Source organism: Lepisma saccharinum, chromosome 5, assembly GCF_977018435.1.
Source record: "Lepisma saccharinum chromosome 5, izLepSacc3.1, whole genome shotgun sequence".
Lineage (NCBI taxonomy): Eukaryota > Metazoa > Arthropoda > Insecta > Zygentoma > Lepismatidae > Lepisma > Lepisma saccharinum.
In genome coordinates this window covers 29,309,134-29,335,081 of record NC_139233.1, presented here as the reverse complement: position 1 = coordinate 29,335,081, position 25,948 = coordinate 29,309,134, and the positions used below count along the sequence as shown (strand labels likewise).

General features: G+C 39.1%; 1 protein-coding gene across 1 annotated transcript in view; it reads left to right on the top strand.

Annotated features, from left to right (window-relative positions):
* The window catches only part of LOC145987736 (importin-4-like), a 128,433-nt gene that overhangs the window by 50,636 nt on the left and 51,849 nt on the right, over positions 1 to 25,948 (top strand). The window contains exons 10-13 of the mRNA XM_083122393.1: positions 1,745 to 1,980; positions 12,763 to 12,886; positions 20,831 to 20,909; positions 25,715 to 25,866. Of these exons, the coding sequence (XP_082978519.1) occupies positions 1,745 to 1,980; positions 12,763 to 12,886; positions 20,831 to 20,909; positions 25,715 to 25,866 (591 nt within the window). The remainder of the gene's footprint in view (positions 1 to 1,744; positions 1,981 to 12,762; positions 12,887 to 20,830; positions 20,910 to 25,714; positions 25,867 to 25,948) is intronic.

The following is a 25,948-nucleotide window of genomic DNA, read 5'->3' as shown; positions in this document are numbered from 1 at the left end:
TTGTTTAAAAAATTACTAACCATTGTTATAACTGTATCTTTAGTCAAAATGAAAATAAACTCTCTATGCATGTTTGTTGATGCTAATGCATCCTCAACACACCTGTTAACCAAAAGCAAAGTCTTCTTTTTCCCCTCTCGAACAACAATCAGCAACAATTTTGTTTAAATGAACACTGTACTGAGAAATATACTTTGTGTTTACCATGTGCTGCTATTGTTAAAATGCACAAGTTGTTTACTGTGCAGACAACAATCCATTGTTTTTGCTTCGATGGCAAAATACAGAACAAGTATTCAACCCATGAGTAAAGCAAAAAAATATTTCTTTCAAAGTGATAAAAATATTACCAATTAATACAATTATTCTTGAACTTGATATTACCAGAAATTAGATTTGGTGATACCCCGATGGGGTAATGTCATTGCTTTGTAATCAGTGGGTCCCCGTTTAGATACCCTGTGGCACATAGTGGTTCGGATTAGTCCAGTTCCAATTAGCCTTCTGTGCATAAAGTGGACTTTAAACTTTTAGTGGATGGAGCCTCACATGCCTATATTCCCATTGAAGCTGGCACCTTTTCAATTGTGCACTTCTCAAACTTTCCTCAAAGTACAAAAAAAAAAAAAAACTGTGATTGGGAAACTTTTGTATTTTACGAACTTGCTATGATTTGGGAATTTAAACTAATTCCACATTTTCTACATGTTTTTTTTTTTTTGTGTGTTTGCTTATTTTAAATAATGTCACATAAACTATACTCTCTTGAATAGCGGATGCAGAGCAGTAGATTAAAACTTGGTGTTGGCATGTTAAAATAGAACAGAATAGGGTGGCAATTAATAAAAAAAAACTACCTAGAAAAGCCATGGATTTTGTTTCATCATCAGGAAGGTTGTGTTTACTCAGGGTTCCTACGCTTCCTGGAAAACCTGGAATTTTAAAATATTCCTTCCAGGCATGAAATGTATTTTCAAGCTGTACCTGGAATCTTGGAGATTGTCCTGGAAATTCCTTTGCCCCGTTTTATTTGTATGAATTACAATAAGTATTCATTTAAAACAGGCAAGTGTCATGATAGTGGTTTATTTACTTATGTCACGTTGCTGTGTATTGTAGTCATAGTTTTGTGATGTTTTATTTTTGTGATTGAAGTATAATGTATAATGCCCCGTGTTTTTGTATTATTTTGTATCGCTCTGAGGTAGAAAATATGATGATAATAATAATGGTTAAAAAAAAAGGGTTTGCTATCCTAAATATTCCAAGTTTTCTAAGGATGATATTCTTGTTTATTTGTAATATAAGATGGTAATTTTTTTAAACTTATTTATACTTGTGTTTATTTTTTCTACCTTTGTATTTTTTCTGTATTGTAAAAATTAAATAACCTTCATTATACTAAGAAATGAAAGGTGTGGAAAGGAGCAGGTGTAGGAGAGTTGGGAGCCTGCATTAAAAAAAATTTAGAACTATTTTTTTTAATAAAAGAAAATATGTAATAATGTGTATTTTGCCATGCTTACTTTCTACACTTGTCCTGGAGCAATTGTAGAAAATCCTTGAAAAGTCCTGGAAATGTCCTGGAAAAAAAGGCATGATTTTGTGTAGGAACCCTGTATTTGTATAACCAAGTTTTCCTATTTTAGGAAAATGCATTGCTTTCGCCAAGTACTTGGATTTTGTCCTGGTACTGGAGTAACCAGCTTCAAGCAATATAACTTTGCTGTTTTTACTTTCATAGATACTCTGGGAGCTCTCGCACGGACGTTAGGAGAAGAACACTTCAAGCCACTTGCCAATGAGAGCATTAACCTGGGTCTGCAGCTGATACAGAAGAAGGATGACCCGGACTTGAGGAAAAGCGCATACGGCCTGTTTGCTTCTGTGTCCACTGTGATGAAGGAGAACATGAACCCATTGCTTCCAGATGTTGTTGATTACTTGCTTCTGAGTATCAAGAGCGTCGAAGGTATCGTAGTAAGTAGTCATTTTTCTTTGGTGATGGGCTTTCCTTCTAGTTGATCACATTCGTAGCCTACTTGGATTTTTCTCAAGGTGATATTATCTTCTTTCCTTCAATATTAGTTTGTAAAACTAATTCTGTTTGTACTTGTAGAACTATTTGAGTTAAATATTAGAAGCTCTTGGGAGGAGGCAAACTATTTATGTGAGACCAGCTTGTGTGTGCTATAAAATATTTTTTTTAATTAGGAATTTTTACTATATCTATTGGCCAATATGTGATGTATTGATAGTAACACACACATGCTGAGCCAACCTCTGTAGCAGAGTGGTTACTTACTCTGATGTCAAGGGTCCTGGGTTCGAATCCCAGCCAAGGCATGAGTGTTCCTCCATCATATCATCACTCATCCTCATATTCGCAATTAGTCACAAGTGGCAAAAAGCAAAGAAAACTAAACCAAATCACTAAATCACATATGTATGGTGAATATATACCAATCAAGAATGTCAAGAAATCAACTAGTAGGTCAAGAAAAAGTCAAGAAATTTTGCTTGTGGTCAAGAATTATTATTTTTTTACAGTGTAGTGATTTTACATTGTTATATACCTGTACTGGGATTTGATAAATTGAATATTTGGAAATCTAAAATTGTATTATTGAGTTGTGGTTAAGATTTTTTTGCTTTTTCTTAAGAATTACGTGCGTGAAGTTTTGCAAAAATATTAAAGTAATGTGGCCATTCTCAGTCTAGGGTGAATTCTGTGTGACCACGCCTCTCTTAAGAGCATGAATCAGCATTGCTTTCATTCATTCGCAGTGTTTCCATCCTCCGAACTGTAAACGTACCCAGACTAACTGTAAATAACTCGCCGTGAGCATAAAAGTCTCAGCTGAAGTTCACATTATGTACAGAGGTCAAGCAGAAGAGAGTCCGAGTGGATCATTAATTTGTACATACATGGATTAATACCGATAATTAAAACAAGTCTAAATATTTTGTTAAAGTACAGCTTCCATTTTCATCTTAAGCAGTCGTGTGGTAGAGGTTTTTCATTCAATAAAAATATCTATTTTTTAAATTTCCAACTATACCTAAGTAGGGGCCGATTAAATACTGCAATTAAGAAAACTGGAAAAAGAAAAGACAGCTCAAGAAAAAGTCATTAATTTTGGATTTGTTATTTTGGTAGACACCCTGATATAAGATCAATGTTTGGGTACAAAAGCTTACATGTTTAAGGGTCAAAGGTGGTAAGTAAAATAACATTTTTGTGTTAAAATTGCAAATGTAAGATTCCCAAATTGCATTTAACAACTGCAGATAATAATACACTACGCTCACACAAGAGAAGAATTTTCACTGATATATCACAATTATATAGAAGTAAAGTTCACCTTGCAAGGAAGGCACATTTCGGAGATGTGATGATCCACATACAGCTACGACATGAGCTGACTTAGTTGTTGAGCACATTAGCGTGTAAATGTAGATTTTTCAGCAGAATTCCATTGAACAAAATTGGCTGAAATAAAACACCAGTATTTGCCTGCCTTCTTTTATGCAGTATTTTTTTAATAGAATGCAAATAATACAATAATACAGAGGCTGATCAGTCTCCATCTGAACGACTTGCAGACATTGCCACCTGGTAAACCAATTTGCACCGAGCACCCAAACTTCACGCACACGATGAGCAGTGTGTAAGCTGTTATCTAGCAGAGTGAAGGTGTTGTGGTGGGCAGAACGCCGCCGAAAACAAATCTCTATTGGGAAGGGTAGGTTATGGTGCTTTTCCATGCCAAATTTAGCATTTCCCGCATAGTAGAACAGTGTCAGAAAAATAGATTGGTGTTAGGATATAATTAGTGGTATAATTAAACGAAATGCACAGCAACTGCCTCCACCATATCACCAACAAATCACATCCAAAGAGGGTGCCTGTGAAACTAACAAGACAGATGCTAAAGAATATCCGGGATATGGTGGCCTGTGAGAATCCACCACCACAGCGTGTTATGACCAAACGGGCCAAAGTAGGCAAAGCAACTGTTAATCGTGCACCCCATCAGCAATTGAGGCTGAAAACTGTCTGTAAGGCCAGCGTACATGCTCTTTTAAGACCACAGCATATCGCAGAGTGCAAGAGCAAGTGCAGAAGGCTGTACGGGTGCCACCTAGCTGGTGACCACTGGAAATTTGTTGTGACAATGGACGAAGCATGGATTTACCTAAGTGACAGGCCATAACCTACAGCGGTGTTGATGCAAAAGACCGGTATCACTTTGTGCATCAAGGCAAAGAAAGTTTCTCCAAAGGTTTCATGATTGTGAGTGGATTTTGCTACAGAGCGAAGCTGCTGATTCGTCAAGTTGAAAAAAATGTCAAAGTCAATGCTGCGTATTACCAAGAACATGTCCTATCATCAGTGTACACAAAAGAAATACAGCCAACTCTCGATTCAACGACCTTTCACAGTTCCCGGGAAATGGGTCGTTATTTCGAAGGGGTCGTTATTGGAATTTGCCCCAATTTTCTGCTTAAACGGAGCTCAAACGGACACAAAGATGCATAGGAGATGGTAACACCATTTATCCTGGTAGTTATACAACCTGTTATGCACAGGACGCGTGTTGTGAGAAGGAAAATAGAACATGAAAACCTTTTCACAAAAAATAATGTTACCTTATATCAATTGTGCACAGTCGTTGCTTTTCCAGGAAATTCTTACAATTATAGGTTACGAGAAACCCGTTTCCACCGAGACCTATGGAAAGGAAAACAATCTCTCGCTTATTGCTAGAGAAACTCGATGAATCTTGACACCAGTTACACTGGCGCTAGCAAAAGTCGGGAGACAATCAGAGGCCTGCACAAGACCTGGAGCAGACCCGTTCGCGAGACATCGCTCCTGAAATGCCATGCAACCTGCGCAACATCCTTGCTTGAGCAGCTTGTATGCCCACCTGCCCAGATCATTCCTGGCAGGCATTGTAGACCCGCCGGGTACCCGCAGTCTTACCATACCTAGTAGGTCTCAGTTCGTTCTTTCCATCAACTGCAGACCCCTCCCTCTGCATGACGTAGTTGCTTCGAGTAGAAACTCCACCGGGCCCACACCGTTCTGCAGTGTTGCCAACTGCAATAGATTTTCACTACTTAGAAAAGGGAACTCAAAGCTTCGTAAGCCACATCACCAATGAAATGAGATTTACGAATGTTCCTACCCCCCCCCCCCCCCCCCCACACACATTGAAATAGGTTTTGCGTGGCACAGGATCCATAAGTATATGTCGTAAATAACCAATATACGTATATATAGTGATATAGGGCAGGACTGAAACATGTCACGTTCGACGCTGAGGTCGCGAGTCAAACAAAACACTGTTCTACTGCGAACACCAGGGCCGTAGCCAGCCAGGGGCATTGCCGTTACCCTCGTTTGGGGGGGGGGGGGGGAGCAAGTACTTGGATAAACGTAACAACAACAACAATCACAATAATAGTAATAAAGTAGCATGAAAGGCATTATTATCCTCATAAATCATGCAAAAAGGGGGTAGAATTCGGTTCTTACGCATTTGTGTTGAAACAGAGGATTAGAAATATTTTTTTTCAACACGTCAATTTCACATTAGCTAATAATGGAAAACAAGCACACAAACTATTTTTGAAAGAAAGAAAGTGCATGATAAATGCATTCCGAATGTACATACATATGGCATGTAAAATTTCCATCTACAATATTTTCTTTTCACATGGAGCACCGGCGCTCAGGGCCGACTCCCGCTACCCCTTTGCTATGGCATTGCACTTGATGAGACTTGTACTTTAATGTTTGACCCCCACCCTGACCCCTCCGCTAGACAATTTCCGTCCAAGGTTGTGAGCAATGCACCCTGCCCCCTCTGGTTGCGCCACTGCGTGCCTGGTTAAGGCACCATGCAATGAAAAACAATTAGTTTTCAGTGAGGAGATTTTTGTTTGCTCGATCTTTCATTTAGATAAATGAAACTGTAATATTGCGTGCATTTCCTGGCAATAAGATAAAAACTGCTTACGCTGAACTGAAATCGCTAAGTATATAAATTCTCCTTGGAGAAGAAGCTCCTCCTAGGACTTCGTAGGATTTAGTAGCTACGTAAGTAGGCAACACTGGCTGCAGCCGTCCACGTGGTGATGAAACACCTGGAGCGACAGGCTGCCGGAGGGCTGTTTCCTTCCAGCAGGTTTTGCAGGTGCCCGGGTCTTGTTGAATGCCCAGGTACCTTGTAAGCGCAGAGCGCCTTGAAGACCAAGAACCCGGGTATAGATGCAAGTCGACTCGTTGCCGTGGGCAGGCGAGCAGGTAAACCTGTTATCGCATGCAAGCGGGCAGTGGGTAGGTAAAAGGCAGACTATGCTGGCCTCTAGAGACAATCGGGCAGAATGAATGTTGGATTATACGGGTCTAGTGGAGCATTGTCTGTTACAAGATTAACTGGTAAGATTAGATCTCGTGGGAGAAACAACACAACCTTTCTAGGCACCAGACAAAAAAAAAAGGCGGGGCTGTAATTTTTGTTCTGGTTCGGCTATGTAAAATACATCGCAAAAAAAAACAACACGTTTTCTTTGCTTCAACCAACTTCATTCACACTCCCCCCTTCCCCATTCAAGGGAGCAGTCCAAACTCCTTCCTTGACTTGCATTGTAATCCAGTGTGAAAAAGGAAACGCTCAACTTGCGATCTGTCTTCACCCAATGCGTATTCTAGGACATGTCATTAAACAGCGTCCCAGTCGAAAGTAATTTAGGTTTGGAATTGAATTTCACTTTAAACTGTATATTTAGTCCCGATTAGCCCATCAGCATAAAATGAACTGAAAACAAGCTTTATGAAACTGCGCACTTTTACATATCAAAATGGTAGATCGTTATTTACTCTCACGTTAATCGATGATTTAATGTTGGATTTAGGAGTATTCTCGATGTCAAACACCCAGTCCTCCAAAAGTTTTCCCCTTGAATAATGTCTTTTTAATCGATCTCTGTTTTCCTTTCTGGAGATCGAATTTCGTTATCCTCAAATGAAAACAGCTTTGCAAGATTCAAAACAATAACTTTTTCCTTTGCGCTGGATGAGTCATCGCTGTTATCGGCAAGCAAGAGCTTTGCAGATGCTAGACAAAACACTGGCGCCAGCTGCATCATAAAAACAAGGAGACCGGCTGGAAGTTCGAGAAACAGGTGGCGGAAGAGAAAAATCCCAGCATTTTAAAGATAATGCAACTGTCGAAGACTGAACATTTAACAGCAGTGTAAAGAAGAAAGAAATGTCCCTTGCTTTACGTTTTACCATACAACAGACAATAATACGGGTAAAATTTCCTATGCAGACAACAGCATAAAAAAAGACCTGAATTCTGCAATTATCAATATTGCCGTGCACACCAGTGGCTGAGAATAAGCTGGGAAAAGGGGGGGGAGGTGCCGTGCACACCAGTGGCGGAGAATAAGCTGGGAAAAGGGGGAGGGTTAATCTTTTTATTCCGTTTTTGTTCGTTTTCAAGAATATATCCAGAACTGGTTGCTCCATTTTAGACGTCAAAGGAAGAGGGGTGGGTCCACTTCCACCCTCGCCTGTAATCAGCCCGTGTGCGCACACGAGCAAGAAAATCGCCCCTCCCCCCTTTGCTGACAGGAAAAAAGGGACAAGTCAGTCAGCCAACGGAACACTTTTTTGGCAGATATTACGACACAATTAGGAAAACTTATGAAGCGGGAAACTGGAGTTATGATGCACGTAAGATCGAAGTAAACTTTTGTGGAAACCTGAATGACAACGCATTAAGCGGGTTGACTATCTTTAGTTCGCCTATGTGGCTTTGATTATCTCTAACAGTTTCGCGTTTTTATGAAGTGTTGTAGGGAACAAAGAACACGTTTTGAATGAAAACGGTTACTGGAAGTTGTCGGCTACAAGGCAGAGAGTTGCTCACTCACGGGAAATCTAGGTCAGAGCTGGACAGATGGGCCAGACTTCCAGGTGCCATGCATCTGTATTTTGGAACATTCCTGCGATCTTATCTCTCAAGGACCAAGGTGGTGTATTTATCGATGAAAGAGCTTGACCCTCCATACACATTGGCAAAAACTGCAAGTCCAGCAGTCATATCGGGCTGCTCCCCCCCCCCCCCTCCTCACCTGCGAGTTTTCAGCATCTCTCAGGACAAGGAAACAAGTCAAGGTCGATTTAAAATAACATCTTCTCTTCTCGCGTATCCAAGAGAAAGCGTGGCAAAACAAGCCTGGCGTGTTGGGTAGCGGCCGTCGGGTGCGGGGTAACATTCATGCGCTTGAGGGAGGGGGGGAGAGGTCAAGTGCTATTGGATATCACTCAAGCATGGTGTGGTGGTGTCTATTTTTAGTTCAGACCCAATTGTGAGCGGTAGAGCGCTCGTAAAGGGAATGAGTGGAGGAAAAAACAACGCATTTTTCGGCCGATTTCCTTCAATTTTTCAACTTTTTTTTCCAAATGTTTCTAATTTTTTCTAAATTTTTCACGGTTCCCGGGAAAAGGGTCGTTACTTCGAGAGGGTCGTTATACCCGGGGTCGTAGAATCGAGAGTTGACTGTAACTGTCTTGTATGGAGCAGACACCAATCATGTGGAACTGCACCAGGATAAAGCTTCAAGTCACGCGGCCAAATTATCGCTAGCCTTCTACTGACGCATGGCAGCTGAAACTGGTATCCATTCTATTCCGTTCGAGGACATTCCAGTGAAGAGTCCAGATGCTAGTCCGATGGATTTTTGTGCTTTTGGACTTCTTAAATTGCACCTTTCAACACGTCAGCGTCGCACTGTGCATGGCCTATGAAAAGCCTGCAAGCAGGAGTGGAACAATTTACCCCTGGTACAGCTGCAACAAAGTGTGCTGCAGTGGAAACTGCGATGTTGGCAGGCTGGAATCTCTTAGGTAAGCAACACTTTCATTTTGTTCGGATGGAAACGGATCAGCCTCTGTACATAGCATGTTGGCTTTTATGTGCTTCAGGTTCATGCCGAATAAATCTTTCTGGTGTTGAAGTCTTTGAAACTGGTTCTGGGGAAAAGAATAACAACAATAACTCCAATTATCCCATTATGCTTACTGAAAACTTACATGTATCCCGTTATGCCCCTGAAAATTTTAGGTTTAATTGTACTTGTCTTTTTGCCCAAGTGAAACCACTAACACAAGCTGCAATTTCTATGACCTCATGTTCTTCTTTAGTCCCTTCTTCATTTTCTGATTCAGATTCACTGTCGCTGCTTTCAGAGGTCAACAACAAGTGAGTCCACGTCATGCAAACTTCATTTTTGAACCAAATTTGGTGTTCTATTACGTAAAAACAGACAACATTTCTTTTGTCTAAATTTTATTCTCTTTCTTCTTTTTTCATCTTCTCCTTCTGCTACTGTTTTTGTTTACTACAGCTAGCATAATCTTACCTAACATGATTGTTGTGTTCATAGTGTCTGGGAACCAAGCTGAAAAAACTTAAAATGCAGGAAAATGTAAAATTGTATAACACTTTTGTATTTTGGGACCATCAAGATTCAATGTATAATGTGGAAGAATGTAAAATCTGGGAACGTGATATCAGTGTTCCACTGTATATGCACCTTCTGCACAGCAGCAGTTGGCGTTTATATATGCCATCCCCACTTAAGGGGTTGGCTTTCGATCTCACCATCCAAGTTCCCGGGTTCGAGTCCCTGTCTGGGAAGGCATTTCATCACTCATCCCCACTATAACATATAAGGTGATTTTGACGTTGATTTTTTTACTACTAAGTTTTACTACACTCTTGTGATTATGTATCAAAGAAATAGAGCAAAAAATTGTTTCTTAGATTTATTGAAAAGTTATCGTAGCACACAATTATAAGATCCGTAAGTCGCTACTTGACCTTGATTTACGTAAGTAAACTTATTGAGATGTTTCAGATCAGTACATTGGATTGTATTGATGAAGATAATCAAAAATAGCTTTATGCTTTTTCAATATTCGAATACAAAAATTGAAACTAAATATTACCACCTATACTTGCATGAAAATAGGCTAGCCTGCTTTTGAGATTTCAACCGTTTGTCTTTGCAATGAACTGAATAGCGCTTTTGTTACACCTTTCCATGACTTAACATCACATTAATCACTAAACATTTCGTTATTACTGAAATAATCACTTTTCACTTTAGCACTTTTCTTCTATTTCACTTTCCCTTCTGCAAACTGGGATACGATTTGAAGTGGAACAGTTGGTGAAATCTTCTGGAGACGATCAAGGTAATGTTTGATGAGACTTGTAACTCCATGTACACATTTCCATCGTCTTCGCCGAACTCTCGGACCAACTAACTTGGACCCAAATGTTTTTGCAGATTCCAAGAACTAAGAACCGTTAAAACAGTTACCAACCTTAAAGATTTTGGATTTTCTTTTCTCAATGAGAGTGCGTCAACTGTCATTCGGTCGAAATGATGCAATCACTACTGTTCACTTGCGCCAAAACTAACAATTCTGCTCTCTGTGAGGCTCAGTCCATTTTCATGAGGGGTACCCTGTAGTTCTTTACTTCCTTTTCTTCTCGGACATCTTAACAATCAGTTACATCATCATTGTGGATTAGCCAAAAGCAATGTTAAATTACAAAAATACAAGTACAATATGAGTTAGGGTGACCAACTCTCCCATATTTTCTAGGATCTCCCGTTTTAGATTTTGGATCCTCCCAGCTTCCATATTGATATTCTATTTCTCCCATATATTTAAATAACAACAAATATTGCAAAATTTCAACCCATTTCCAGTTCAGCGAGCCATACAAAACTACAAGTTGAGTGCAAGATCTTGACGTTTAGCCTTTGTCGGTTGGAAGTGGCATCATATCTTCCAGTAGTTGATTGATTATCTTGTTCTGCAGCAGCAGTAGACAAAAGCATGTGGGTTAGCAGGACTAAGAAACATGCAAATTTGTAAATACACTGCTCCACAAAACTTAAGCAACTCGAATGAAGTAGGACTTAATGAAAAGAAAATGTCAATTCACCAAGTTTAATGAACATAAGGAAGGTACAGATGCACAATGCAACACAAATGAACACCAACAATTTAGATATGGTGTACAGGGTGGCCAGAAAGTTCAGTACCACTATAACCCTATATGAAAAGCTGGAATCTAAGAGGGCAGAGGCTGTCAATACTGTGTGTGGCCATCTCGAACAGACACCCAGGCATGACATATGGCCTCCATGCTGCTGATCAGTGTGTTTATCAAGTCTTGAGGAAGACAGGGCCATTCCTCTAAGAGGGCTGTCTGCAGTTCAGGAATTGTTTGTGGTGGTGGATTGTGCTGTGCTATTCTTTGCCCAAGAGCATCCCAAACATGCTCGATTGGATTAAGACCCAAAGAGTATGCAGGCCATTCAATACGGGCAATGTCTTCTGTCTCCAGATATCGGACACAAGATGTGCATGGTGTGGGCATGCATTGTCATCCATAAAATGGAAGTCCGGAACAAATGTTCCACAGAAATTGCGAACATGTGAATGGAGAATTTCATCCCGATAACGTTGTGTCGTCAAAGTTCCATGTTCCACAATATGGAGGTCCGTTTTCCCATCCAGCATGATACCACCCCACACCATGATGGAACCACCTCCAAAGGACAGCCTTTCAACAATGAAGTTAGGGTGATATCGTGTTCCTGGCTCTTTCCACACTAATATCCGACCAGAATCAGACGACAGGCTGTATCGAAACTCATCAGAGAACATTAGTCGTGCCCACTGGTTTTATCCCCATTCGACATGTTCCTGACACCATGTGTATCGCGTACGTTTGTGCTCCCGTTTCAATGGCACACACAGCACAGGCTTCCTGGCATACAGTCATGCTTTATTCAGCCGTCTACGAACAGTTTCACAACTAACACGTCGTCCCGTAGCTTGAAACAGATCATTAGCCAGTTGAGAGCATGACTCTTGGCGGTTACGTCTGGAAGTGATTGTGAGAAACCGGTCATCAGCTGCTGATGTCGTCCTTGAACGACCTCCTCCATGACGTCTACTGACAGTAGGACCATTTTGGAAGTGAAGCCACAACCTTGGCACGACACTTTTATTCACATTGAATTCATGTACCACTTCCACTTGGGACCGACCAATTTCCAGTCATCCAATTATTCGACCTCAGTCAACGTCACTCAAATGATGTCTACGATTCAATTCAAGGTGTCTACACTTCATATCCCATGCACGAACCACCACTTCACTGCTTGAGGACTGGGACAATACTAGGCTGTGGTTTGCGCTGGCAGGCACAAGCTGTTAATCTTCGTTTATAAGGTGTTACTCACGCATTATAGAGGGCACTCACACTGCCTGTGCTTGTTTTTGTTTGTACATGTCTCATACAAGTGTTGAATGGGCACCACATCTCACCTATCCCACGTTGTACGGAGTTGCTTAAGTTTTGTGGAGCAGTGTATTTATTCTCTATTGTGATCTGTACATTATATAAAATGTAAATTAATTCTTTTATTTAATATTATTCATTCCGTAAACATTTGTAGGAGTGTTACCGTGCTCTAAAAATGCTCAAAATTTGTTGCGACTAAACTAAATCTCCTTTAAATTCATGGCCAAAAGTTGGTCACTCTGAAATGAGTATACATTCATAACGTAGAACACACTGTTCTCTTTTTTCCTAATACATGCAAGCATTTTGGCTAAATTAAAATAAATGTACAATTTCCTCTTTACAGCCCCACTTTAAGGATGGAGACAACCCTGCATTCCCTGTATACGAAGATGTAAGCGACACACCTGAGGAGGAAGACATCGAAAATGAATCTGTGGAAGATGAGGAAGAAGATGAAGATGTTGCAGGTATTCTTTCCTGATTTCAACATGTGCATGCACAATATTAGGTGCTTCTTTATAAGTGCCTATTTTAAAATTCTATCTGAAGGGTTCCCATTATTCTATGAGCAACTTCTTGTGTATTGTTTGATTCAATATCCTTGGCGGATTCCTTGTCTTTCTTCATGGTAGGCAGGTGTGTTGTGACGTCAAGTGAGTCATGATCGGAGGTTAGAAGATTTTTTCCTGGAGTTACCTGCTTATCAGGCAGGGTTGCCAGTACATAGTCAAGGTTGCTGTCATCACGTGTTTTATGCATGTTGAACTGGTGTAACCTAATTCCGTGAATGAACGTATCAATAAACCACTTATCATTTTGACAGTTTATAGTTCCCGTATTTGAGCTTTCCCAATTGATGGCCAGGTTGAAATCACCAAATAACATAATATCACCACTTATCATTGGTGCTAATACAGAATCCCTGCAGGCTTCGAGGATGGAAATTGGAGAGTTCTTATGGGGGCGATAATACGATCCAATGAGCAGTTTTTTGTTTTTTTTTAATATTGAGTTCTATCCAAATAATTTCACAGTAATTGATTAGGTCTCCTCGTATTTTGCAATTCCATTTACATTAACGCAGATCATCACTCCTCCACCACGACAACTTACATGGTCATTTCTAAATACATTGAAATGTTTTAAAAATGGAAATTCACTATCCATCACCGTGTTGTTTAGCCAAGTCTCGGTGAAAACTAAACAATCATATTGTAATAGCTCGCTTAAGTGAATGTCACAGTCAGAAAATTTGTTTTTTATACTTTGCACATTCTGATAATACACGGAAAAAACAGTATTGTTTCCTTGGGGTGGTCCTGGATTGACATGGATATCGCCGCATAAGACCACGAGGCACAAGAGGTGAAAGTAACATACAGTGGATGGCTTACCTGGCGGTCGTAAAGCACAACACCAAGAAAATAACACCACAATTTACAGAGGAAGAAGCACGCTCCCAGTACTATCCGCCATCTTGTCTCTTGTTCTTGTCTCTTTTGGGAGTACCCTCGTAAGTCAACTTGATGCACTGTAAAGCTAATCGGGACTGAACCTGCAGTTTAAAGTGGGATTCGAACCACTATGTGCCTCCACCGGGAATTGAACCCAGGACCCCTTGATTACAAGGTGATGATGATTAGTTGATATGTGATAGCCAGGATGGTATCTGTCGGCGAAAGCACAGACACAGAACGTCCAGCAGACAGATACCACGTGTTGTTGAATTCCAAGAGCTTGCATATCACCTATTGCCTAATATAACAATGTTCCAAACTTTTTGTTAAGAGTGTATAATAATTGTGTCTCTCTTTTCAAAAAAAATTTTGCCTATTGATTTTGGTGATTGTCACCATTCACAGAAGGTTGTTGAATCAATCAATGTACCTTCAGTCTGCCTTATTCAGTTAACAGACTACGGTGAATAGTGACAGTCACTGAAATTGATTGGCGAATGTGGTTTTTTGTATGCAAAAAGCACATGCAATTATTATCTATTTGTGTAAGAAGAGAATTCCACCATGTTTGTGCTATGAATTTTTCAATTTAGTTAATACTATCTGTCATGTAAGGAATCGATAGAACCACATATTTATGGTGAATAGAGGATCAAGATTTTGGTACAAAAACAGCACATTTTGGGATCTAAAGCAGCATATAAAGTGACATTTCAGTGTGATTATAATCCTAAATCAGATTTTAAAACTATACTTATTACACAAAATATTTACATTTACGTAGTTATGAGAGTACAAAGTTTATTCCTGTGTAAAAAAGTCCAATTTTGCTTCTCAAATATTTTACCAGAATTAATCAATTTTCCACATGCATTCATAGATAATCAGAATGTTTAAACTGCTCTCATTTACTCATAAATTTGACTTTAACTTCACAATGTTGATGCAAAATTAATGAAAATTTGTGTACTCGATGGGCCATAAATGTTCATAAGTGTACTTTGTGCTTAAATTCAAACTGACTCTTTCCAATATCACTAATAACTCTCTACAAAGCCTGTGACTATGTTCCAGGTTCTAGGACATTAGTGCATCGCGAAGAAACTTTTCGGACCACTGGGACAAATAAAACCATTCTAGTACTCTTGGAAAATCCAGGACGTATAGCAACCATAAACCAACTGGATACAGTAGCTTTTACCACAGAAAATTAAACACACATTTGAGTTGGCTAAATAGCACATGAATTTTACATTTTTAATCAGACTTAAAGGAGTTACTAACTTTTTCCATGAAACTATCTTATAGAGGTTCTATTAATTTCGGTGGCCTCTGTGACCATCCACTTGGGAACTCATTGCCTCACTGCTAGGCTGGCTTCCGGTTCCTGTTGTTTCCCTGCATGCCACTAGGAGCACTAGTGTAGCCAGTTCCAGTTTGTGTGCTATATGCTCTGGGTTTAAGTTGCAGTAGCGAGAGCCAAATGTAATGTGCCTGACCACTCTCGATGTTCAGATCATGTGGAAAGTGCATAATTGCATATGCCTCTTTGATTTTGATGTCAATCAGCATGTGCAATGTATGCCTAACTGAAACTTTTTTGATATTGTGTTTGTTGAACTTGAAGTGCTTTGCTAGTCCAGTAGTGAATGGGATAGTGTAAAAACAACACAGCATTATTTAAGTGCTGTTGTATACGCTCATTGATGGTTCTGATTGATCTGCCAATGTAATGCAGATTTCACTAACACTGGGTGTCATATACTCCTGGGTTGTCAAAGGGTGAGAGAAAATATAATTTGTGTTTGTTTGGAGCATTGACTATTTTGGTCACTTGTTTGTGTGCTAGTTTGTTGTCGAACTGTCTTAGGGTCTTGGCAAGGTGGTAGGATGTGGTATGGTGGTAAGGGAAGGCAATCCAATAGACCCTTTATCTCTGCTTTGCTACACCATGTTGAAAGTTGATGCACTGTGTACCCATTCTTAAGTCCTGTATCTGTGATTATGGTAACTTCTTCTCTTAGATCTTCTTCACTTTTGCAGTGAGAAAAAGCTCTTCGGTAAAAGTTAAGCCACACATTGGCTTTCTGTTTGGGTGGATGATTGGAGAGATAGTGAATGTACTGGCTCCCTGCCCCTGGTTTTCTGTGGACTGTGGTGGTAATTAATTATAGAAAGTTGATGCTGCATTGGTTTTCCAGTTCTATGGTGAATTAGAGCCTGGGGTGAATGTTGATCAGCTTTTTCATCAGTAGATCTATTTCATCATCATTTTTGTACACGACAATGGTGTCGTCTGCATATCTGCCATATCTTTTGTACTGTTCTGTTGAGCGAACAATGTCTTATTTGGCTAAGTACATCACAATACAGTCGATTCTACGACCCTCTCAAAGTAACGACCTTTTTCCTGGGAACCGTGAAAAAGTTTGGAAAAAGTTGGGAAAATTGAAGGAAATTAGCCGAAAAATATGTTTGTTTCACTCATTTAAATTTGCTGTGTTGCCATTCCCTTCACGAGCACTCTACTACTCAGAAGTGGATCTCATCTAAAGATAGACACCACGTTTCATTAATATCCAATAGCACTTGACCTCTGTCCTCCCCTCTTCTAAGTGTGCCAATGTTACCCCGCACATGACTGCCGCTACTTATGCACCAGGCTTGTTTCGCCATTGTGATTTTGCTTGCTCTAGGATATGCTACCCTCTCTTTGTGCTTGTGCTATTACGACTTGGATTTATGCATTGTGGTTTGGATTTCGATTTTGTATTTCTCTTGGTTTTGATTACGGCTTGTTGGCGGCTTACATTTTTTTTTTATTTGTTTGCATTTTTTGATTTGGATTTGTGAACGATTTTTGATGACCCATGCTATTTATTACGGAATTGTGTTTTATATATCAAAGTGGGGGGGGGGGGGGGATGTTATTTACTCTGACGTTAATCGACAATTTATTGTTGGATTTAAAAGTATTGTGGAGGTCAAATACCCACTGCACCAAAAGTTTTCAGCTTGAATAACATTTAAAATAAAATATATTTTTAAAATCTGTCTCTAATCCATTCTACATTGAGCATTATGTGATTTATTTGTAGCATGTGAATGATTCTGAAGAAAAACGGTAGTTGTATTATATTGAACTTTTTGTGCATGTTCTAAAATATTTATTTTTGGGTCAGGTGCAAAATAAAAGTTTTTTGCTCATCAGATGCACAGAACAGAAAGTCGTTTTAACTCTTGTTTTTCTCTCTGGAGATCAAATTTTGTTATTGTCAAATCTAAACAGCTTTGCGAGATTCAAAACATTTACTGTTTCGTTCACACTGGATGAGTTAGCAGCAATCGACAGCTTTGCAGATGCTAGACAAAACCCCGATGCCAGCTGCAGCAGAACAATGAAACCAGCTGGAAGTTTGAGCAACAGGTGGCGGAAGAGAAAATCCTCGGCATTTTAAAGATAATGCAATTGTTGAAGACAGAACTTTTATCAGCAGAGCGAAGATGAAAGAAAATGATCCTTCTTTACATTTTACCATGCTGTTAATGCAACAGACATACAGGCAACATTTTCTATGAAGACAGCTGCATTCAAATACAAAAAGGGACCTGAATTCTGCAATGATCGCATTGCCCTGTACTCCAGTGGCAGAGAATGAACTGTTGTAGGGGTAAGAGGTCACTTTTTTTCTTTTTTTCTGGTTGCTTCAAAGTCAAAGGAAAGGAGGAGGCATCCACCCTTGCCCGTAATCAGCCAGTGTACACACATGAGCAAGAAAATCATGGCTGAAACACACTGCATTCCCTCTTTCACCACGATTGCTGACGAAAAGAGGAAGAAATTACTCAGCCAAATTTTTTGACATCAGCACAGCTGGGAAAATGTATGCAGTGGGGAACAGGAGTTATGACATGCGTAAGATCGAGGTAAACTTTTGCCAGAACCTGGATGCCAATCCATTAAGCAGGTTGACGATCCATTAAGCAGGTTGATGATCTTTAGTTGGCTTATGTGGCTTCGATTACCTGTAACAGTTTCCCTTTTTTATGAAATGTTACAGGGAACGAAATAACACATTTTGAATGAAGGCTGTTACCGATAGTTGTTGGCTACTGTGCCAGGAGTTGCTCCCTCACGGGAAACTACTGAAACTCGAGTTCAGAGCTAGACAGATGTACGAGAGTTCCAGGCACCATGCGTCTGTATTTTGGAAGATTCCTACGATATTATCTCTGCATCTCTCGTTTGGCACTGGTGAATATTTCCAAGGTGGTGCATTCAGCGATGAAAGCCCTGCCATGCACATTGACAAAGAATGCAAGTCGAACAGGCCTTTCGGGCTGCTCCCCCGAGTTGTCAGCGCTCTTAGGACAAGGAAACAAGTCAGGGTCAATTTAAAATAACATCCAAGCTCTCTCTGCATTCGATCTCCTCTTCTCAACTTATGCAGGTGTCTACTTTGAATTAGCGAAACCAGTTTTCCCAAAGGGTCTTGTAAACAACCGAAATACATTAGAAATCCCATCTTATCAGCTGGGGAACGGAAACACTTCGGATTAAAGGGTACTTCGTATTAACCAATATCATATTAACGAGGTTTTCTTGTAATAGTACACAACCTTAGGGGAATTAGCAGTGACCAACAGAAAAAGAAACACTAACTAGAGAATAACATTCTAGTGCAAAAGTATAGTTGCAATTTCACTTTATTAAAATTATGTAACATGTAATTTTGCACGAGTCATATTAAAAAAAAAATGTGCATAAAAAAAATGGCCTAAGCACAATTTTTACACTTTTTTTTCTTTGCTTGTGGGTGGTCTGAGGTGGATCAAAATTGGTGCAAATTCCAAAACGACCCCTTCAAAATAACGTTCTTTTCCCAGGAACTGTGAAAGGTCATAGTATCTAGAGTTGACTGTATTGACTATGGGTGCAGAAAGAAGATTGCCCATGGTCAATCTCTCTGTCTGTTTGAAATGTTTGTCTTCAAACTGAAGGTTTTTTGGTCTTAGGCAGATTTCCAATAACTTAGGTACTTCAGATACTTCCACTGGGATGATTTTGTTGATTGTAAGTCATCTTTCAACTGAGGTGAGGGCTAGGTCAATCGGGATGGAGTTCTACATGTCAACTACATGAATGCTTGCAACTTTGTCATGGTTAACTTGTACTATTGAGGTCACTAGTTCTTCGGGGTGCTGTTGTGGAAAATGTAGGTTAGTTTGTGGTTACATCCTGAGAATTTCTTTTTTAGCCAGTTTACAAAGTGGATCGTTGGTTGATTGAACTCCGTGACGATCAGGGACATTGGATATCCCTGTTTGTCACCTGTGAGTTTTTGGATTGCCGTAGGCTATGATTAGGGGAGGAGGGGTTTAGGAGGAGTTTACAGTCCTGTTGGTTGAGAATTAATCACACAACTGTCAACCACATGCTTAATTATATGCTTGCACTTGTCTGTGGGATCATTGGTGATAGTTTTGTACGAGTCTTAATTTAATTTTTTATTAATTTTTTGTGAGTAATCACCTTTATGCATGATTAATCAAATTAAAAGAACCTCTACATGTAAGTTTTGTGGAAAATGTTAGTAAGCGACAAAAACCCGAAATGTGAAACAACGCATTGTAATGTTAATTTTTCATGTTTATGAAAGGTGCATTTTCCTACCCTGTTTTGTAATTAAATGATGCGAAATGAACTGCAAAATGTTAAATAGACTTTTAAACATGAAATTTAGTGTTTATTTACTGACGCGACACTTTCTGAAGTTTGGATTATCCTCTGTGTTATGCAATTCATGGAAAATTGATAAATTTTTGCTGTAAATATTTGAGAAGCAGAAATGGACCCCTTTATACAGGAATAAACTTAATACTTTGGTAACTACATAAATGTGCTATTAGAAGGGATATGTTTATTTTGTGCAGTAAGTGCAGTTTTTAAATAAAATTTATGATTGTATTCACAATTTTAAAACCAAAATGTCGCTTTTGACCTGATTTTTCACAGCTGTAACAAGTAAATTTTATTTTATTTACAGCTTTTGAAACTGAAATTGACTCTGTTTTTGTACCATAATTTTGCTTTTTTATTTACCAAAAATATGTCTCTCTAATGATAACAAATTGAGATAATTTTGCATTAAATTTCATGCTATTTTTTGGAGATGGGACATTAGATGGTACTCTGTTGCATGCATATCAGTGTGGTTGTAAAATTACTGATGCATTTTAATCAGTCCATTATATCTCCAAGTAGCCTGTAATTTAGTGCAATAATTCTGGCATACTGTTGTTATTTTTGTTAGGGATGGGTAGATGTGAAATTTTGTTAATGCTGATGTAAAGTTTACTGATCCTGATAACTAATGTTAAGCTCCTGGTGACTGCCATGTGTTTTTAGCTTTGAAAAATAATTTGTGCATTAGTAGTTCACAAAACAAAATCATACAAATTATATGTTTATATTCATGAAAATAGAAAGAAAATGGCAGAATTTTGAACTAAAGTACAGGCTGTTTATAAGGATATCCGATGGGTAATTTTACCCATTAATCTCTAATTTTTATGAATATAAATGTGCAATTCATATGTCCTGATTGTTGCAGTGAATGTCTGACTATGCAGTTCCTTTTTCAAAGCAAAACTTATTGTAGTCACATGATTACAAACGTAACCTTCATGTTCATCAAGGACCATTTACAACTTTACATTTGAATTGATAGAGTATTTGTTCTTGGTAATTTTATATTTATAGTTTATCAGAATTTGCACAAATTTCATATCAATCCTTCTCTGCTGTTTACAGAAATATTGTCAAATTTACCAATAGACTGATATGCCTATGTAGGCCAGTACTGACCAATCTGATTCATGCCCACAAGAGGGTATTTATTGTAAGGTTGTTTCAATTTGATCATACATGTGTACTATTTCATGTCATTGCAGGGTACAGCGTAGAGAATGCATTTATAGAAGAAAAAGAGGAGGCCTGCTTAGCTTTAAGGGAGATTGCAGCCAACGTAGGGTATGTATGCATTGTTTCCATCCCAACTGTGATGTACAGTCACGGACACTTATGGGTTTAAGTAGGGCCACATATTTATGGTGAATGAAAGACACAAATTTCGGTACAAATGCTGGGCATATTTCGGGATCAAAAGCTGTGTATAAAGTGGCATTTCAGTGTTAAAATGGTGAATAAAAACCAAAATTCAATTTAAAAACTATACTTATTACACTAAATTAACATTTTACGTTTAATTATGTTACTTTAATTTATTTAGTTATCTGAGTATTAAGTTTATTCTTGTGTGAAGGAGTCCAGTTTTGCTTCTGAAATATTTACAGCAGAAGTAACCAATTTTTCATGATTTACATAACTCTCAGGATAATTCAGACTTTGCAATGTATATTCTTGGTAAATATACCCTAAATTTCATGTTTGAGTTTATTTTGCATTTTGCACTTCATTTTGCATCATTTCATGACAAAACATGGCATATCACACCTTTCAAAAACATGAAGAATGAACATTAAAATGTGCTATTTCACATTTCGTGTTTTCATCTTCAAGAAGGAATTATAATTATGCATGCCCCTAGTTGTAAGTAACACATTGAAACTCTGTGACTGTGACAACCCTGAAGTGTCCATGACTATACAAGTTAATACCGTTATAACAACCGTAAGAAAATCAAAGTTATTTTATCTTTTAAAAATTAGCGAGAGAGCATGTCTCTGTAGTAAACAATGGCAATTCTGTCATCAGCACTATCTTGCATGTTAATTTAATACATACATAAAATAAATATAGAGAATTACCTTCACTGCCATAATAATGATTCTTCCATAATAGATTCACCGTAATTTACTTTATGCAACCATGATGAGTGTTGCCATAGATGTATAACAACATATTTAGTACATATATAACTGTACATAAAAAGTGAAAGAGGAGAGAGGAAACACTCACCGGACAAAGAAAAAATTCAAATTTTCGTGATGGTATGTCACATCTTCAGGAGTAGAGAGACGTTGTAGAACTAAGTGACAAGATGGAAGAGTAAGCTTGACCTGCAGTGTTGCCAGGTCCCGAAAAGAAAAAAAAAGTGTTGACAGTACCACAAAAAAAATAATTATATATATATATAGATGGTTCATTCGCCTGGCTTGTAGAAAACTGTGAGTGGTGGTGGGGGGGGGGGGGTTGGTTGGTTGGGAAAAGGTGAGAGTGAGGATAGGGGATGAGGGGCGTTACTGGGTGGCCTTGTTCAGGTCTGGAGGTGTGGTTGCATTCATGGTCGATATGTAGGCCCTCTCCCTCCCTCATCCCCTATCCTCACCCTCACCACCACCTTTTCCCAACCAACCCCCCCACCACTCACAGTTTTCGACAAGCCAGGCGAATGAACCATCTATATATATATATATATATATTTTTGTGGTACTGTCAACACTTTTTTTTTCTTTTCGGGACCTGACAACACTGCAGGTCATGCTTACTCTTCCATCTTGTCACTTAGTTCTACAACGTCTCTCTACTCCTGAAGATGTGACATACCATCACGAAAATTTGAATATTTTCTTTGTCCGGTGAGTGTTTCCTCTCTCCTCTTTCACTTTTTATTTAGCCCTTGTGGCCCTCCTTTCTTTTATCCATATAACTGTACATAAATATTCTTTAATATTGATAAAGTTACAAAATAATAGAATTATGAAAGTAGATCATAAGCTAAATATTAAAGATAGATAAATATGAAATTTTTTGCTGATACTGATAAGTACTGATTTAAAATACACTAATACTGATAAATGATAGTCTACCATGTTGATATAAAATTGCAAATGTTCCTTGAAGACCATGAGCAGTTCGTTCACCTCCATAGGGCATCTGACTACGAGGGCTATTTTTTTTTCAACCTCCGATGGTGCCCGCCAGGTGGCCCGTGAAATGCTAGGAAGCAAGGTGTCACACACTGTGATTGGCACCCCCCTCCCTGCCACTACCACCACCACTGCAAAGGGCAACACTTTGGTTGAAGTTGAACGACTGGCACGTAGAGATGTCTGCTACAATCGACTCTTCCGCCAAGTGCAAGGTGCGTAGTGTGATACGATTTCTACAGGCAGAGGGGCACAATGCAGCGGAAATTCACTGTCGAATGAGCTGTGCTGGAGAGTCATGCTGTCTTCAGGCATTTTCTTGCTTCATGACAATGTCCAACTGCATGTTGATGCCTCAACCCAAGACCTTCTTCAACGATTCCACTGGGAAGTGTTTCATCATCTTCCCTACATCCCAGACCTTGCACCGAGTGACTTCCCACCTTTTCCCGGCAATGATGAAGTGATTGGGAGGATGGCACTTCCACACCAATGCAGAGCTTCAGGACACCGTGCAGACCTGGCTCAACAGACAGGCAGCACCTTTTTTTGCAGAGGGTATTGGAAAGCTGGTGCATTGGTACGAGAAATGCCTGAATCTTCTTGGTGATTACGTTGAAAAGTAGATTATACGTGTACATAACTTTTGTCAATAAACCCATTTTGATGTTCACTGTAGTTATGATTTCATGCCCTATCAGAGGTTGAAAAGAATAGCCCTTGTACCATGCAGGAGACCCAGGTTCAATTCCTGGAGTGTGGAACATCCCCGAGTCCGTGGGAAAATAGTGGGTTGTACTGCGCGAGCGGTAGGCGAAAACACTACTGTGTCACCGCTGAGCGATCACAGTAACTGAGCGGAGTATCTCACAGCGGATGCCAAATAATTTCATTCACAACTCCTCACACTGCAGGGACAGGTATTCAGATTTACCCATTATGCTAGCTTTATACATGCCAGAGATATGACAATCTTGCACATTCAGGGTTCGGGTATGCACAATGAAAATTGGTGCCGACTTAAGTTTATTACACTAGGCCTTTATGTATATATCCACACACAGAATGAATTCACTATTTCTTCTGATACAATTTCACTGCACCTCGTTGTCCCTGAAGATCCAGGTTCAAAGCTCCTGTTTGAGTTTTGGAAAGGAAGGGCAGTTACCATCCAATTTTTCCTCTTGTGAGGTACCAGTGGGCAAGTATGGGACCTTATTTTCTTAGGGCATCAATTAATTGCTGCATCATCATTTATCTTTAGGAAACAACAGTGTTGGCTTATGGCTTATTAGTTTGCGACTCTTGGAACATATAATCTGCCTTCCTACTAACAAAAGAATAATACTAAATAACAATATGAATTTAATGTAAGCTTGTAATCTTCAATGCTTATTTTACTTTAATATTTTAATTAAATAATTAATATCAGCTAACTGCAGTAATTAATTAACTGCTTAATCACCTGCAACGTTAAACTAACAAACAGTGACCGTCATCTTTCGTATAATCTACCTGATAATCCAAGGGATATTGCTATCTCTCATCTCCATTCTACCAAAGTAGGCCAAAAAAATGAACCACTACTAGATCCACTAAATCTACTAGTAGGCCGAGGAATACGGATACCCTTCGTTTTAGTTCTACTATTAAGCTATCTCCCAACAGTAAAACAATTCACGAATCTAACCGATACCTGATGCAATGTGTATTCATTCTACCAATAGGCCACACAAGGATTAAGTTTCCGTTCTACAGGTAGGCCACACTGCAGAAGACTTTCCCTGAGCACCCATGCAGGGCTCTTTGCGGGAGCAGAGCTCGACCATTGGTCACCAAAGAACCATCACAGACTGACTGGGCTGTAGTCATGTTGCTGCTTATATGCAAATCCAAGTGCAGCGCCAGCGCCTCTAGTGGTTTCTCGTGAACTACGAGAGTACTGCTTAACACTGAGTGCCATCTAAATGGGATAACACTGAACTATAACAACAGCAACGCTCCCAAATGAGGTACGGTAGAACTTCATTGTCTACCATGGTTTGCAGTGAAATGATATGCAGAAGCGATAAGAGATTAGATAAAAATACATGTTATCATTCACAACAATGAAAAGAAAGAAATAACAAATGTATATAATTGTAATGATCTCGCAAGATCGTTGCAAGTGGGTGATCTAAGGTCAGAATTTTTCCAGCCTTATCCTCACATAAAGTGGCTCAGGGGCTCAACCAGCCTCAAATCAATAGGTACCTGGGGCAACTTGGGGTGGGGGGGGGGGGAGTAAAGGTGGCCAGAGTGTGGTGCTAATCACATCACCTCCAAAATGGCCAAGATTGAGAATGTGTTGGGCTCTACCCTCACATTCCCTAAATGTCCCTTCATGGGGAACTTTACCTTTACCACGTGACTACAATTGATTTTGTCTTTGAAAAATATACTGTGTACGGTTTAGACATTTACTTTACAAAACCAGGCCATGTGAATTTTATGATATGATCATAAAATATAAATAATTATGCACTGAATACAGGCTATTTATAATTACTGTAAAACCCTGATTTTATGTTCGTGCCTTTTACATTTTCCCACATTCTACATTCAATCTTCATGGCCCCAATATTATAAAATTTTCCTTGATTTTACGTTTTCTTGCATTTTAAGTTTTTTGAGCTTGAAAAACCCTGAAAAAAACGTAAGATCGAAGTCCCACTGTAAATCAGATTTGTCCTATTGTCAGTAATTTTAAAATATCCATATATGAGCCAATACAAAAGACTACTGACTAGCCTGTCAGTAAAACAGTTGAAATTTATCAGCTTGCCATTGTTTGACTGTATTCATGGAGGCCCTTTCCGCAGTATTTAAATTAAAGTTATGGTACAATTTACCCATAATTTGATTTTGACTTGAAACTGTAATTAACAGTAATTTTTCTCCATGCAGGGAGGCCTTTCTACCATACTTGGAGAATGCTTTTGAGGAAGTATTCAAGTTAGTTAATTACCCACAAGAAGATATACGGAAAGCTGCACTGGATGCCCTTACGCAGTTCTGTGTCAATTTCTCCAAGATCAATACACCAGAGGGAAAAGAATGTAAGTGTTTTAGAATATATGTTATCTTCGAATATTTAATCATCTATTCACTTGTGCGTCACTATACTGCTCGCATTTCCAG